General features: G+C 41.6%; 1 protein-coding gene and 1 long non-coding RNA gene across 4 annotated transcripts; one reads left to right on the forward strand and one right to left on the reverse strand.

Annotated features, from left to right (window-relative positions):
• Positions 1–4594: 4594 nt before the first annotated feature.
• On the forward strand, positions 4595–10970 carry LOC307025253 (5-hydroxytryptamine receptor 3A-like). 2 transcript variants are annotated; one of them, XM_079659897.1, is made up of 7 exons: positions 4595–4979; positions 5077–5246; positions 5431–5591; positions 9602–9812; positions 9933–10091; positions 10266–10348; positions 10679–10970. In XM_079659897.1, the coding sequence occupies exons 2-7, from the start codon at positions 5177–5179 to the stop codon at positions 10913–10915; spliced, it is 921 nt and encodes a 306-aa protein (XP_079516023.1). In that variant the 5' UTR covers positions 4595–4979; positions 5077–5176; the 3' UTR covers positions 10916–10970. The 2 variants fall into 2 exon arrangements, with proteins under 2 accessions (XP_079516023.1, XP_079516024.1); XM_079659898.1 differs by having other exon boundaries at positions 4595–4935.
• LOC307023633 lies at positions 9667–14399 on the reverse strand. 2 transcript variants are annotated; one of them, XR_013803751.1, is made up of 4 exons: positions 14206–14399; positions 10286–10384; positions 9882–10080; positions 9667–9805 (listed from the first exon to the last, which is right to left on the reverse strand). It is a non-coding gene; the product is annotated as an uncharacterized lncRNA (long non-coding RNA). The 2 variants fall into 2 exon arrangements; XR_013803752.1 differs by lacking the exon at positions 9667–9805 and having other exon boundaries at positions 9920–10059; positions 14206–14389.
• Between the last annotated feature and the right edge of the window lie 430 nt (positions 14400–14829).

A 14829-nucleotide genomic window follows, 5' to 3' on the forward strand; every position in this document is an offset into this window, starting at 1 on the left:
GCGTTACTACGCCAGGCTGCAGCCACCACAGGAGAAGCCGAAATGGGAGGGACCCAGTTTGGCACCTCAACTTAAATAGCCGGTGCGCTGGCCCGGTGCCAAGGGCCGGAACGAGGGGCTGAGAGATCGACAATGAGCCTCTTCTTCCCTGATTACTTCCTGGTGGCTACACCGAGTGGACTTGTGCGAAATACAGAGAAAGGTGGGGATGTAAATGGCAGATTATGTAACCCTTGCTTGCCTCTTTCTCTAGCAGCTGGGAGATGGTTTCTGGCTCTTTAATAGCCGACTGCAGGTTTTTTGCTACTTAAGTTGTTGTGGGGAGAGAGAGGACCCCGACTCTGAAACCTTGGGAAAGCCCTGAAAGGACGTAATCAACGAATACAGGATCGGGATGGGAAGATAGTTTTGCTGCCGGGAATTGAATGTTAATTGGTGTGGACGGGTGAGATTTCAGAAGAGTTTTTGCCCGCGCAGTTTCTGCATCTTGCGGGGGCTGAGCTCCTGGGGCACACAGATCGGGGATGAGCATCCTTGCAGGAACTACAGATATGAAGAAAATTACAGTTTGGGTAAGTACACACACTTTCATTGAAGTTATTGCAGATGGTGTTACCCTGCCATGGCCGCACCTGGCGGTTTTGTCTTTCGTGAAATGCCTGGGGCGGGGGATTTTGAGGGGATGATAGCGCTACTATGGGGCAGGAGGGAGCAATGTGGCCTGGGTTACCGCAGTGAATGCAGGTGATCATGGGGGAGCCTTCGATGGCCATCACTAGTAGCTCAGTGTCGAGCACTGACCAGTCCAAGCGACTGCCTGAGAAATGAAGAGTGCGGCTTTGCTGGAAAAGCTTTTATGGTAATGCAGGAATACGTTTTTTGCGTAATTCTGGCTTAGATCCCCGATTAGCACCAGGTAGCAGTCGAGCTCGTGTCTTCTCTCGGGATAAATGTAGCAAATCATGTCCCTGTAAACTCCAAAAGCTACAAGGAACTGCCCGATATTAAGGTCTCTATTGAGGCGGGGATCTGATGCCTTAAAGACTGCTGTTATTCCTCCCCCGGAGGCAATATTTGCTTCGCACTCGGGAGAGGGTAGGAAGAGGCTGACCAAATTGATGATGCTGGTGTCTGGTGGCTGCTGGTCTGCGGATTTCCATGGGAAGGGAGGGTTGGTGGGAAGAGGGTGTTTCTTCTTTGCCGGAGGGGCTTCTGCGTTGGCTGATTTGCAAGATATTTTGCCCCCGCGTGCACGCCCGTGCACGGTGAGGGGGCCTGCTGGATCGGCTGACTCCTGCCTGGGAAGACGGCTTGTAGCGAGTACTGCCAATTCGTGGAGCTGAGAAAGGGGAAGGCCTGGAGCGGGGGAGATGCCCTGCTCATCAAGTTGAGCAATGAGAAAGCCTGTCTCTGCTGAGGAGGAGCCGGTTTGGGAGGCTAACCGGGCGCTGGTGCGCCGGCCGCCTGAGGATGTGGAAGCAATCTCGCAGATGCTGACGGGGGAGAGAAGAGCAGATTTAAACGTTTTGCCAGGTGTGCTGTGATTGGCTGCGGGAAATAAGACACAGCCGATTGGTTTAGCTGGGGTGAGTTGCGCCTTTTGCTAATTGAGAAAAGGGGCGAGTGAGTGAGGGAGAATTGTGAATGAGAGCGTGGGAACCAGTCTTCCTGAAAGAATTTACGCTGAGCTTCATTTGGTCTACACATGTGCATGTCCTTCTACCTAACTTGTTTGGAAAGTCTCACCTGATCACCACTTGAATCTTATATTTTTTGTATTTTATATCCAAACTGTCAGAGTGAAATGTTAATTGTGCTGCCGTAAAGATGTTCACACATTTATTTTGCTTACAGAGAGAGATTGACCAGACTTTGGTTTCCTACATTTGGGTTCTTATGGTGAGTTTTCTTTGAGAAAGACGGCAGTTTTCATAATCATAGTGGGGGAAGTTATTTTAATTTAACTGCATCTTTTCAGCTTTTATTTCTCTTTCTCCCCCTTCTTCCTTCCTTTCTAACGGATCCCCTTCATTCTTTGTTTTTCTCTGTAGAAATGGAGAGATCCTGGCATACATTGGGATCCAGATGAATTTTGTGGAAGGACATATCTAGTTCTTCCTGCTGATTTGTTGTGGAAACCAGATCTGATGATTGAAGAGATGTAAGTTTGAATGTTTGTGCTTACTCACAAATACACACACTCACAACAGAAACTGATGATAGAGCGTGTTACTGTTAGGAAGGAGACACAAGCTAAATCATTTGGATGTAAAAACGATTGTGCTACAACTTTCAAACATGTTATAGGCTATTATTCCAATTATATTTTTTACACAAATGCATTGTATTTTTACAATCTTATCACTCTCTTGGAACAGACTTACTTGTACTTTTTCTATGTTCTACTTTTTTAGAAGATATGTCAGGCTTAATGTTGGAGTAATATTGCACTCGAAAAACATTAAATATCTTACTTAATACACCCCATTAGGGTTTAATTAATATGTACATGGAATAATTAATACAATATTTACTGGTTACATAAACAAGGGAGAGACAAAGGTTCAAGGGTCAAGGTTAGTTTACATTTTAAGATCGCAATTCAAAGTGCTTCACATAGGCATTCAACACAAAACAAACACACAATCCAAAAAAAAAAAAAAAAGAAACTTCATAAAAGCGATAAAATCCTGGTGGCAACTTAAAGTGCAATGATAAGGCACGGTTAACCTTGATTTAAAAGAACCCAGGGTTGGGCGAACCTCAACATTTCAGGCAGTTTGCATAAGTGGTGCATAAAAACTAAAAGCTGCTTCTGCAAATGTAGTTCTGACTCTGGGGACGACGAGTAAACCCGCTCCTGTTGATCTGAGAGCTCTGGCTGGCTCGTAACAGTGAAGCATCTCTGACATGTATTTTGGTCTCAATCCATTAATTGTTTTGTATGTTGAAAGTAGGGTTTTGAAGTGTATCCTTTGTGTAATACGAAGCCAGTGCAGATCTTCTAGAACTGAGGTGATGTGGTCAATTCTCCTAGTTTTGGTGAGGACTCCGGCAGCAGCGTTCTGGATAAGTTGTAATTGTTTTATTGATTTTTTACAGCGACCTGTGAAAACACTATTACAGTTGTGATGTCTGCTAAAAACAAAGGCATGGACTCGTTTTTCGAGGTGATGTTGGGTCATAAGTGTTTTCAGACTGGCTATGGTTTTTACGTGATAAAAAGCTGATTTTGGGATACCTTTGATGTGTTTTGGGAAATTGAAATCAGAGTCCATAACTACACCAAGGTTTCTGACATTGTCTGATGTTTTTAACAGTATTTTTTCTAATTGAGTTCTGATAGTGGCCCGTTCTTTTTTGGCACCAAGAAACAATTGTTTCCGTTTTGTCGTTATTAAGTTGCAGGAAATTGTGATTCATCCAGGTGCTGATTTGTTGTATGCAGCATTTCAGAGATTCTAATGGTCCTTTGTCGTCAGGGTTTATTGTGATATAAATGTGTGTCATCTGCATAGCTATGGTAGGATATGTATTGTTTCAGGATACGAGCAAGTGGGAGCATGTAAATATCGAACAGAACTGGACCGAGAATCGAACCTTGGGGAACTCCACATGTCATGGGTGTTTTTTGATATTTGTAAGGACCAACGGATACAAAAAACTCTCTGTCCCGCAGATACGATTCAAACCAGTGAAGGGCTTTGTCAGATAGTCCAACCCAGTTTTCCAATCCGTCCAGTAAAATGTTGTGGTCAACTGTATCAAATGCACCACTGAGGTCCAGCAATATTAGGACTGATATTTTTCCATTGTCAGTGTTCAAGTAAATGTCATTTAGAACTTTAGTATGGTGTTGTAACCTTTCGGGGGACTTATTAGGCTGCGATTGTTTTTGAACTACTTAGTAACCTACAAGGTACTCGTATATTGTTTCTATATACCAAGCATACTTGTCAACCCTCCCGATTTTCGCGGGAGACTCCCGATTTCATTGCCCTCTCCCGGTTTCCTCCCGGGGTCATATTTCTCCCGCATTTTTCCCGATTTCTGAAAAAATCTAATTTACTCAGGACTGTTTCCACTCGGACTTTAATACAGCTACACCATTGTTTGGTTTTCATGGTAACACCTCTCTTTAGTAGCGCGCGCAACTCAAAGTCTGAGAGGGTGAGGCAGATAGTCACAGAAAACAGAACAATAATCGACAACTACTCTCTGCTCACTCCTTTCCTGTAAAATACAGGTCCAGCCCACACATATGCTCCATCAAGGATGGTGCTACAGGCCGCAAGGCATTGCACTTAGATTAATATTAACATGCTTATTGTAGTTCTAACAGCTCCGGCGATCCACTAGCACCCCCCCCCCCCCCCCCCCCCCATTTTGCATTTTGAAATGCTCCCGATTTCTGAGGTCTCAAGGTTGGCAAGTATGATACCAAGACAGAAAAAGTAGGAAAAACAATGTAACTTTGCTGAGAATGAAATAAATAATGAAGCAGACTGCCTAAGTGACATGAGCAGGGTTACTCATTTTTAAGAGGTTGATATACTTTATATTGTTATACCTTGTTGATTTCTATATTTAAAGAACCAGCGGTAAACTAGTGTCACAATCTCAACATCAGTGTTTCCTGCTTTATTTTGAAAAGTGATCACCCCCTGTGTTATGTCTGTTTTCACTTCCTGTCTCTGTGTCTTCCAAATTGTTTGGTTACCTGATTCTGTTCACATGGTGCCTTTGTGTTATTACTGCCCCGCCGAGACGTGTCTTGTCCTTGTGATTAGTTCTTCATATATTTGAGTTCTGGTTTTCTGTTGGTGTTTGTCAGACCCTTGTTTTGTTCATGGGGAGGTTTCTGTTTAGTTTGGTTTGCCTTGCCTGTCCTGCCTTGCCCTGCTCTGTTTATTCCTGGTAACCTATATTAATCCTGTGCGTGGGCCCACCCTGCTCTGCTCTCCTGCATGACAACTAGAGTAAACTAAATAGTTTAAAACTAAAACACTATCATTGTTAAGGTAGATTTATGATAAATGGTTTATATGTATGTGCGCTGTATGTATTTTCCTACAGGAGGGAGAAGGACAAGGCTCCTCAGAGTCCTTATGTCACCCTTCACTCTGATGGTTACATTGAAGATGAGAATTACCTTACGGTGGTCAGCACATGCAAGATGCAAGTTTACAAATTTCCCTTCGACGTTCAGAACTGCAGCTTGTCTTTCAAGTCAATTATATACGAAGGTGAGCCTTCGAAAGCTAGTAATCTAAAGTGTGTGTGTGTGTGTGTGTGTGTGTGTGTGTGTGTGTGTGTGTGTGTGTGTGTGTGTGTGTGTGTGTGTGTGTGTGTGTGTGTGTGTGTGTGTGTGTGTGTGTGCATTTCTTCTTTGTTGACCGGATAAGAAAAACCTTACTATTTTCACTTCAGATAAGGACATTACGTTTGAAGGCATTCCCAACAAAACACTTACGATAAAGTGGATTCTTGAAGATATGGGGAACCAGTATGAGTGGCTGTTCCTCAACTTGACAGTCAACACAACAACTCTCACCCACCAAGGCTTTACTCAAAGCAGGATGGTTTATACTGTAAGTATTGAGGACATTTTACTGTCTGCCAGTTTAGAGGACAGTGTGCAGGAGTTATTTATTCTACTTAACACTAGAACCGCCAACGGGTACATTTTGCCCGCAGCTGTTTTTTGATTGTCTGTAACTTTTTTTCAATAACATATTAAAGTCTCCCAGTCCGTGACTTTTCCTAAAAGTGTGTTATGTACAGGGTATATGCAGGAATCCTGAGGTCAAATTTAATACCTTTTAAGACCTTTTTTAATACCCTTTCCATACATTTTAAGACCTCATCGCAACTTTGAATTCTAACCGGTTACATTGGCAACACACTTTACCTCACATTTACTATATTGATTGTAAGATAGCACAACTAAACAGAGTGCAGACAGACTACTGAAGCCTCCTTTCCACATGAACTTCAACCTCTCTGTGAAGGTCAGGTTTAATGCAGTATGCTGCTTTGTTGCTTCTGTACTCTGTGCTCTTTCATTCCAGTAAAACTCCTCAGAAAACATTAGAAACCATTATTTGACCAATAAACAAAACAATTGAAAAAACTTTGAACTATGAAATATATTAAACTTTGGTGAGCTTCAGCGGGGTAATGCCATATAGGAGCTCCCTCACAAATACCCAGGGGTTAAATTGGGCTGGGGCTGTCCGGGGCTAAGCCCTGGCACATAGGACGATGCTCTGACGTCATCACCCTCACACATTTGTCATATGTTTACAAAAAACGATATATATGTTAAGACTTTTCTCGTTCTTAATATAGACTATATTTAGGGTCTATATGTGTTGACTTTACTTTAAAATAGCAGATCTCTGTGACCGGATATAGTTTGGCTTAGACCCCGGCCCCACGAGGACGCATACGGTAAAACGCATACGCAAACGCAAAAAAGTCTTCCGTTCACACGCATTTGTTTCATTAATGTGTCCGTTCACACTAGACCGCTGGAAATGCTGGAAACGCTGTAGTACATATGCCAGGCCTGTAAGTGGCGCTGCTGCCGCCACAAAATACACCAAAAGCTGCGAAGAAGACCCTGGAGCATAGTTGCCATTAGAGATGTCCCGATCCGATTTTCAAAAGATCGGAAGGAAAAAAATCGGGGATCGGGATTCTTTTTAAAAAAAACATTTATAAATACTTTTTTTTTATTTTGTATTCAATGTTACAAAACAAAAATGACCATGTACAAGTCTTAAAGTCATCCTGAGGCCTTAGTTTTGGTTTCAAATTACAGAACATCATGTATGTGTTGCTTCTTTGGGGCTTGTTTTCATAGACCTGGTTGCTTATTTCTCAAAAATCTGGCAACAGAGTGGGCAGGGCGCAGTGTCTAATTGTAGCAGTAAGCTAACGAGTACTGAAAGCTTTATTTTGTTTTGTTCCAATGCTGCACAACTGAACTGATCCAATGCTGCTGTGAAAGAAAGAAGCTATATCCTTGTTGGATAGAATATCCAATTTAAATAAGAAAAAATAACCTTAAGGGACAACTTGAATGCTTTTTTTTCTCTTAATGCATTGCATAAAGATCGGAAAAAATCGGTATCGGCAAATTGTCAAAATCAAATGATCGGAATCGGATCGGGAGCAAAAAAAGGTGATCGGGACATCCCTAGTTGCCATGGTTGCCCTTCTGTTTATTCTCCGCGGTGGACGACGTGTTCTCCTGCTGTATATCTCTCAGGTAGTCCACCAGCAGATGAAAAACACCCACCTCTCCGCCTCTTCCAAGGAACGAGGGAACCGTGCGGCAGAGTTTCCGTTAAAAAAAATGTTCTGCCGGTCAACATGTCCGTTAGTTTAAATCTTCTATACAAAATTAGAAAAGTGCCGATCAGACGTCTTCTTTGTTATTTATTGAGCTTTAAAACAAATTGATGACGACTCTGTTCTCTGTATAATAATGTTTAATAAACGGTGCCTGCCTCTCTTTTCCTCCCCCTCTTCTGACAGCCCAGCAGCAGCAGGAGACGTTGGGAGAGGGAGGCGGGCTATTTCATCGTAATCAGAAAATGATCATATAGGGCTTACACACGGAGCCGTTGGACCCCCAGAGCGTTGCGTATGCCGGTCTACCCACCTTGGGACCTCCCCCCCCACAGAGCGGAGCAAGGCAACGAAACTTAAAATAAGAAGCAGCATTTTACGGCGCGCTATGGGGGCCGCCTTGAGGGGGTTTCCCGACATGTCGTTTCAGTAAATTAAAGGGTGTTTCATGTTGTCGTTGCTGTGGGACTTCTTAATACCTTGGAAAATGCCGTTTAATACTTTTTAATACTTTTTAAAAGCCTTAATTTTCGCTAAATTGATTTATCAACTTTTAATACTTTTTAAGACCCCGCGGACACCCTGTATGTAGCACCCTCTGTTGTTAACAATTGTCAATATGAAGTCAGATTGAAAAAAATCGCCATTTATACCCATATCCGCCAGCGGGTAATCTTTACCTCATAGAAAATGCAGCGTAAACATGACGTGTTGCTATAGCAACGCCTTTTGTCTACTGCGGTTCCTTATGGATAGAGAGAGAGATTGAAATTGAGATTGAGAGAGAGAGAGAGAGAGAGATGTATAGATAGATAGATAGATATATTGATAGATGGATAGAGAGAGAGATAGACAGATAGATAGTTATAGATAGTGTAATCTTGGAGAATACAAGATCTTGGATGACTGAGCTCACGTTGAGGACGTAATGCATGTGTGCAGGTTACGTGCCAGTTGAATAAAGATGGACACTCGGAATGAGAGAAGTAGTCTGTGTCGTCTGTTTATGTAGACAATTATATGTCCATTGAACAGAACATTACAGATAGATCGATAGATAGTTATAGAGATAGATAGATAGAGAGAGATAGATAGAGAGATAGATAGAGAGATTTGTACCTAAGCAAAACACAAGTCTAACACCAAGCGTTTAAATCAGCACTCTTAGCGATATTATATACTTCATGTTATCTGCACAAACTATATCATATGGAAAGCTGAGAGTCCACAGATTCTATTGGTATAAGTTTCATCCCTGTGCGATCAAAACTCACTGTTCTGTATGATAAATAAAATAACATTGTACCTTGCAAATCAATAGCGGGTACATCTTACCCGTTGGCGGTTTTAGGTATACAGCAACCTCTGGCGGTTCTAGTGTTAAACCAACATCTACAGCTTTTCTTTTTTGGACACTGGGTGTAAATGGAAACAATTAGTCAAACTGTTTCTTATTGTTGGGGAAATATTTTCCTAGGCCCATACCTTTGACCCAGTTTCTCAGTTTGTACTGCCCTCACTGAGCACAGGCCTACAAACTTGGGCTGCTGTGCTCTCAGTGTTTGGTCTCCCTGTCCCTGCCTGTTGGCGTCAGCTGATAGAGGTGTTAGAAGTGCTTTGCCTGCTTTATCTTGTAATGCACAATGTAGATTATTCTCTCAGAGCTATATACAGGGGTCTGGGGTAGAGATCTTCAGAATTGGATTGGCAACCGCTGTGTCAACTCGTGGCACAGCACCTGTCTTGTGAATTCTCCGGCCGAAGCTCCAAATAAACCATCAGTGTTTGCCATCAAAGTTCCAGCTCTCCCCCTGTCTCTCTGAGTTTCGTCTCCATTGCTTCAGAAGTTTCCATCACACTTATGAACACATACATTAGTACTGGAGCAACATTGAAATTAATTTGGGTTAGTGTTTCTGAACACCTTGGCAATTTAAGCTCAATATTCACTACTATTTTTAGTTCTGTTTTCGGTCTCTACCATCTCCTTAGGGGAATATGTGTCTCCTTAGCTGCTGAATGCATGATTAAATTCTCCAGACGTTTGTTGCAGCAGTGTGCTTATCAATCCATTACCAAAATATAATATAAAACACACAAAGCAGCTCTACTGAAGAATTCATTGTCAAAATTGTTTTGATTTTTACAATGTAAATGTCTAATAAAGGTATTCTGATTCTGATTTGACATAATTTCCTTTATTTGAGTATCATGAACCAACTGACCATTAGAAGTTTCACAGATCACGATGAAGAGGCGTTCTGTCCTTTACATCGCCAACTTCTTAGTGCCCATCCTTTTCTTCTTCTGTCTGGACTTGGCCTCCTGCCTGATCTCAGACAGCGGGGGCGAGAAGCTCAGCTTCAAGGTCACTGTGCTGCTCGCTGTCACTGTGATGCAGCTTATTCTCAACGAGATTCTGCCTTCCTCTTCAAACAGGATACCGCTTATAGGTAAAACAACTCAGTCATTATTTAATTTCACTGTCATTTCCATTAATCAGAAACAACACATGAACTGACTTAGTTTCTTGTCATTGGTGTCACTTTCATGACGTTGCCTTTTCTCTTCAGCGGTCTTCTGCATTGGGATATTTGGTTTGATGATGATCAGCCTTCTGGAGACAATTTTGGTGATGTATCTGATTGATAGAGACTCTGCACCTGAAGAAAACCAGGCATATAAAGGCCTGAGTAAGGACTGTGGAGACAAACAAGGAAACTATGATGGAGGTGAGACTGAACACATTCTTCAAACCTGTGGATTTCCACGCAATCTATCGTAGTTCAGATTACTAATGCTACATGTATTTTACTGATATAATTGCAATACACAAAGAAACATTTACGACTAGAAATACATTATTTTGAACATGCTGCTGTCGTGTGTCAACAATTTCCTTTCAGATTCAAAGAAATGGACTCACTGTGCTTGTGTGTGTAATGTGTCTGATGAACCGCCATCTGAACTGCTGTCTGTGGCCAAAGAGGTGAGAGTTGGGTTAATCTGTCAAATGAATGTTCACCTAAATTTAAAAACAAAACGCACAAAAATCAGGAAAGTATAAAAGGAGTTCACAGTAACTTTTTAAGATTACTCAAAGATTCAGAGATTATGTTCTGGAAAGAGATACAGTTATTTTAGATGAAACTTTTTAATTATTTAAGCATTATGGACATTGTAATTTGATATGTTTGTCTGATGAACACTTTATTCTCATCACAATGGACACAAATAGGAATAGTACATGTCGCACAGTTTTCAATTTTAAATGCTCTATAATCTTGTTAATGATCACTGCACCAAAAAACGTCTGCAGGACAAAAGAAGCCAACTGATGGAGGAGTCCGATTCCCTGGAGAAGCTCCCAGATGAGCTGAGTGAGGCGGTGAAAGCACTCTCTCTGCTCCTCAGCAGGAAGGAAGAAAGGAAGCCCGACTACTGGACCAGGGTGGCTAAAAAATTGGACAAAGCCTTCTTTTTTGTCTATGTCATAGTGTCCGCTCTGTTTTTGGTTGTCATCTTTTCAAAATGGATGAACGCAAAAGACGAGTAGTGGTAAACAATTGGGGTCTATTCAGAAACATGTTTTTTTTACTAACCGACTTGTATCTTTGCAAGTTTGTCACCATGTCTGTGGAATAAACTTGCACAACTAAGATTAAATGTTTTTCGGGCAAACTAGATTAAGTCTGTCACAAATTCAAAAGCCAAACATATCCACAGGGAAACAGTCTACTACATTAACTATTGCTTCAAACTGCGAGTCCACCAAGTGCAAGCAGTGATGCACAGGTCAGGGCCAGATTTCTCAATCGCTTACCCTGACCCTAACACTAACCCTTTCGATCATCTAAACTTTATATTGATCATAGCAACACATTTTGATGAACTTTAAAACCTGTCTCAAGGCTGACTTGATGAGGACATTGCTTCAATTAAAATGTTCTTTAACTCATCTGTAGTCAGTTTCACATCCGTAGTTTAGGTTGGTTGGTCAGAACCAACGTTTTAAACCAAACTCATTGTTATTTTTAAGAGGGGGTCGAGGGTTCAACTGACTTGTTAGGAATCAATACATGAACCCACAGGGGGAAATCATTCATCAACAGTTATTTATGATTAATGACAGCAAGTTATGCTATGCTCAATAAAGAGTATGCAGCCATATATTACTATTATAAATATTAACTTAAAATGGGCAGACACTATGCGTTGTAATTAATCTACATTGTGCTATGTCACATTACACATTTTAATCTGCCTTTAATGTTGATGTTCACGCATAACACTGTGTCGATCACTTGAACAGCCATGGTGTAACCGTACAAAGAAGTATTGTAAATGTAATGGCATGTTCTCTTAATTGTTGAACATTAAGAGGCTTTCCAATTCTGCAAGTGAGTGTTCTAGTCTGTAGATCTTGTGAGAACTGTGTGCGCTCCCTCTACCTGTGCTGTCCCTCTCCTGTCAACTATGTGCCCTTATATACAACCTTCTGCATCTAATCACCAGCCCTAAGTGTCTAGAATAATACTGCCTGATATATCTATCATAATCAAATGAAATGCCAACAATTTACATAAATATCTCCTACAGTAAAGTTACAGTAATATATGACTTTATATTATATATTGAAAACTGTGAGTGTTGCTTCTTTGTGGAAATGCTATGGAAACACTATTGATTTTTCCACCATACTAAACAAGTATACTTTTATTAAGGCTTTACATTAGTATTTTCTTCTATAGTTCAAGTCATTTGAGCTTGTTGTGGTTTAAAAAAACATCTCCATGTGTATTTCAGTACATAATGTATTTACATGAAATATTGATCCTGCCATCTCGTTCAAAAACATGTTAGACTTCATACTAATCAAATAAAAAATACAAACAAAATGTTTTTGTATCTATTTGTGTATGTGTTTATTCTTTGTTTGTTAGTGTGTTTGGTTGTGTGTGTCCAGCAGTTGTCAGGGTTTGGGGAAAATAAGACCCAAGTGCAGTTAAAAAAGACAAAAAAAGGTCAAGGAACAAAAAGCCGAAGACAGGAAAAACAAGAAAATAATTAACAAACAAAAACCGGGGAGCATGACAGACCAACACATTCTCACTCCCAACTCGGCCTATGTCGACGTTATGTCAGGGTCCCTGTCGTCATTTCCCAATGCAAGGGGGGGGGCCCCGCCTTTTGCGTCGAGTTTCAACTACCAGGGAGTCCCATTCACTTGCATAGAGCTCCCTGAACGTTGGTAATAGACGAGTTGGGATCGCGGCGAAATGCTCTCCGCAGACCCATTCTCACAGCGTTTATCAACCTTTTTCTAACTCAATATCAAGCCACACTTATTGTTTTTACTTCTTTATTTTAATTGAATAATTTCTGACTTTTGTTGCCGTCAGTTAAGGGGAGAGTAGGGGCTCAGAATACTGAAATCTGTATTGTTTCCTCGTTATTGCCTTCTAATTTTGTATTCTTTTCTAAACCACACACTGTTATTTACTCAACAATAAGACACAATTATCCTTGTTTATTTATTTGTTTCATTGTATAATGTCGGACTTTTGGAGTCCGTCAGGACCGACAGTCGGAGCAGCTCATTCGAACACACACATTATGTTTGATAATATATTTTTTATTAACTAGACCACTGGGTCATGTTAAGACCATCTTTTCTGTCAGTTCGGTGTTAGGAAATATCAAAACAATATATGTGTGGATAACAAAATACATCCATCATAAACTAAACTGGAAACAGCAGTATAATTGATTGTGTTAACACTGTAAACTTGAGTGCTTTAAACGCCTAGTGGTTAAAACACGTTATTGCATTTTTTTTTTTATACGTTATATTTGATGAAGACATACAAATATTCAGAGTAGGCTACATACAAATTAGGGGGAAAGTAGAAGGTCAATGATGGAAATATAGAATAGAACATATCAATAAGATACTGTAAGTGATCTCTACAATAAAACAGTTTAGTGCAGGAAGTCCAAAGATATTAATAGGAGGATGTGCAAAACAGACAAACTAATTAGGCTTTATTTAAACATTAAAGAATACTTTAGCTTAAAGGTGGTTAAAGGTAATTTTGGAGAAATCAGCTCGAGTGCGCTACAATTTGAAAATACACAGCCGGAAAAAATCTGCCCCTTCCTTACAGAGCCCCTCCTCCTCACAACATTGTGAAGTTAGGTATCATATATCAGGCTATAACTAAAGTAGCATTGATAATATAGTAACGTTACTGGCAGGACTGTTGATACTGATCCATAACAGAAACTAATGTGCAAGTATCAGCCGTATCTCGCGTTACCTAATGCAACTCCACACTACGGTGCTGTGTACCGGAGGGGAGACGCGAGATACGGCTGATACTTGACGATCTGGCGGAGAAAGGTTGTGGAGCCTCTGTTGATATGCCGTTGTAAATGGCTTGATGGAAAGCAGGTGTGTAGTCGGGGAGGGTGCACAGCTGATTGCAGCAGGTGAGTGGAGGTTGAGCCGGGAGCCAGGAGTGACAGCCACCACGCACACACAAACAACACAGACAGGGGGAAACAAACAAACACAAAGGAGACGGCTGGAGCAGTACAGCCACCACAGCGTTACCTAATGCAACTCCACACTACGTCTTACGGTGCCGTGTACCGGAGGGGAGAGAGAGAGAGCAGCGATGATGACCCAGCAGATGATCCATTTGAGGTAGAATTACAACATTTGACCTTTTATTTGGCTTGCTGCTTTGATTGGTGCGGGAGCGTCCAGTGTTCGGCAGAAGAGGGTTCTGGTAGAGGCGAACAGGTTGGCAACAGAGAAACCATGGTTGTTGAAGTTCTTACCTGGCTGGATTATGGACTTCCTCCAGACGTGTGATTCCCGGCCTGCTAGCTCCAGGCATGCTAGCCCCCTGCCTCGAAGCGTTCGCCTTCCTCACTATTTTCCATGCACACTCTATACGAGGTAAGCGTGTGTGATGGGTCGATGTTGTTGAACGACAGGGCGTTTATCCATCAGGGCTCCAATCACTGTGTAGAGTCCAATAGAGGGCGGAGCCTTTGTGATATAATGGTGGGTTACATATTAGCACAGGCGGCGCCCTCTACTGGACTCTATGGATACCACCCTTAACCATGCTATGCAAGCATTCACATAATGAGTTGCATAAACGTAGCCGGCCAATCAGGGCGAGCTTACCTGAATGCGCGCTCAGGCACACAGTATATAACGCGGCCATGCCTCCTGATCCTGTTATCCTACACCCTCTTCAGCGAGCGGCATAGGAAAGACAGGGCCCCTAGGTAGAGGGCTCCGCCTCTGCTTATATAACCAGGGTTACAATACGTAACCCACCGTTTCTTGCATCCAAAAGCAGCTCTGACATTGAACTACTTTACTTTGGAAAACAAACCGCCGCAACAGCGGAAGCAAGAATTAAACAGCTCATTTTATGACATCCAAATAGA

The sequence above is a fragment of the Notothenia rossii genome, assembly GCF_949606895.1.
Source record: "Notothenia rossii genome assembly, chromosome: 11".
NCBI classification, from domain to species: Eukaryota; Metazoa; Chordata; class Actinopteri; order Perciformes; family Nototheniidae; genus Notothenia; species Notothenia rossii.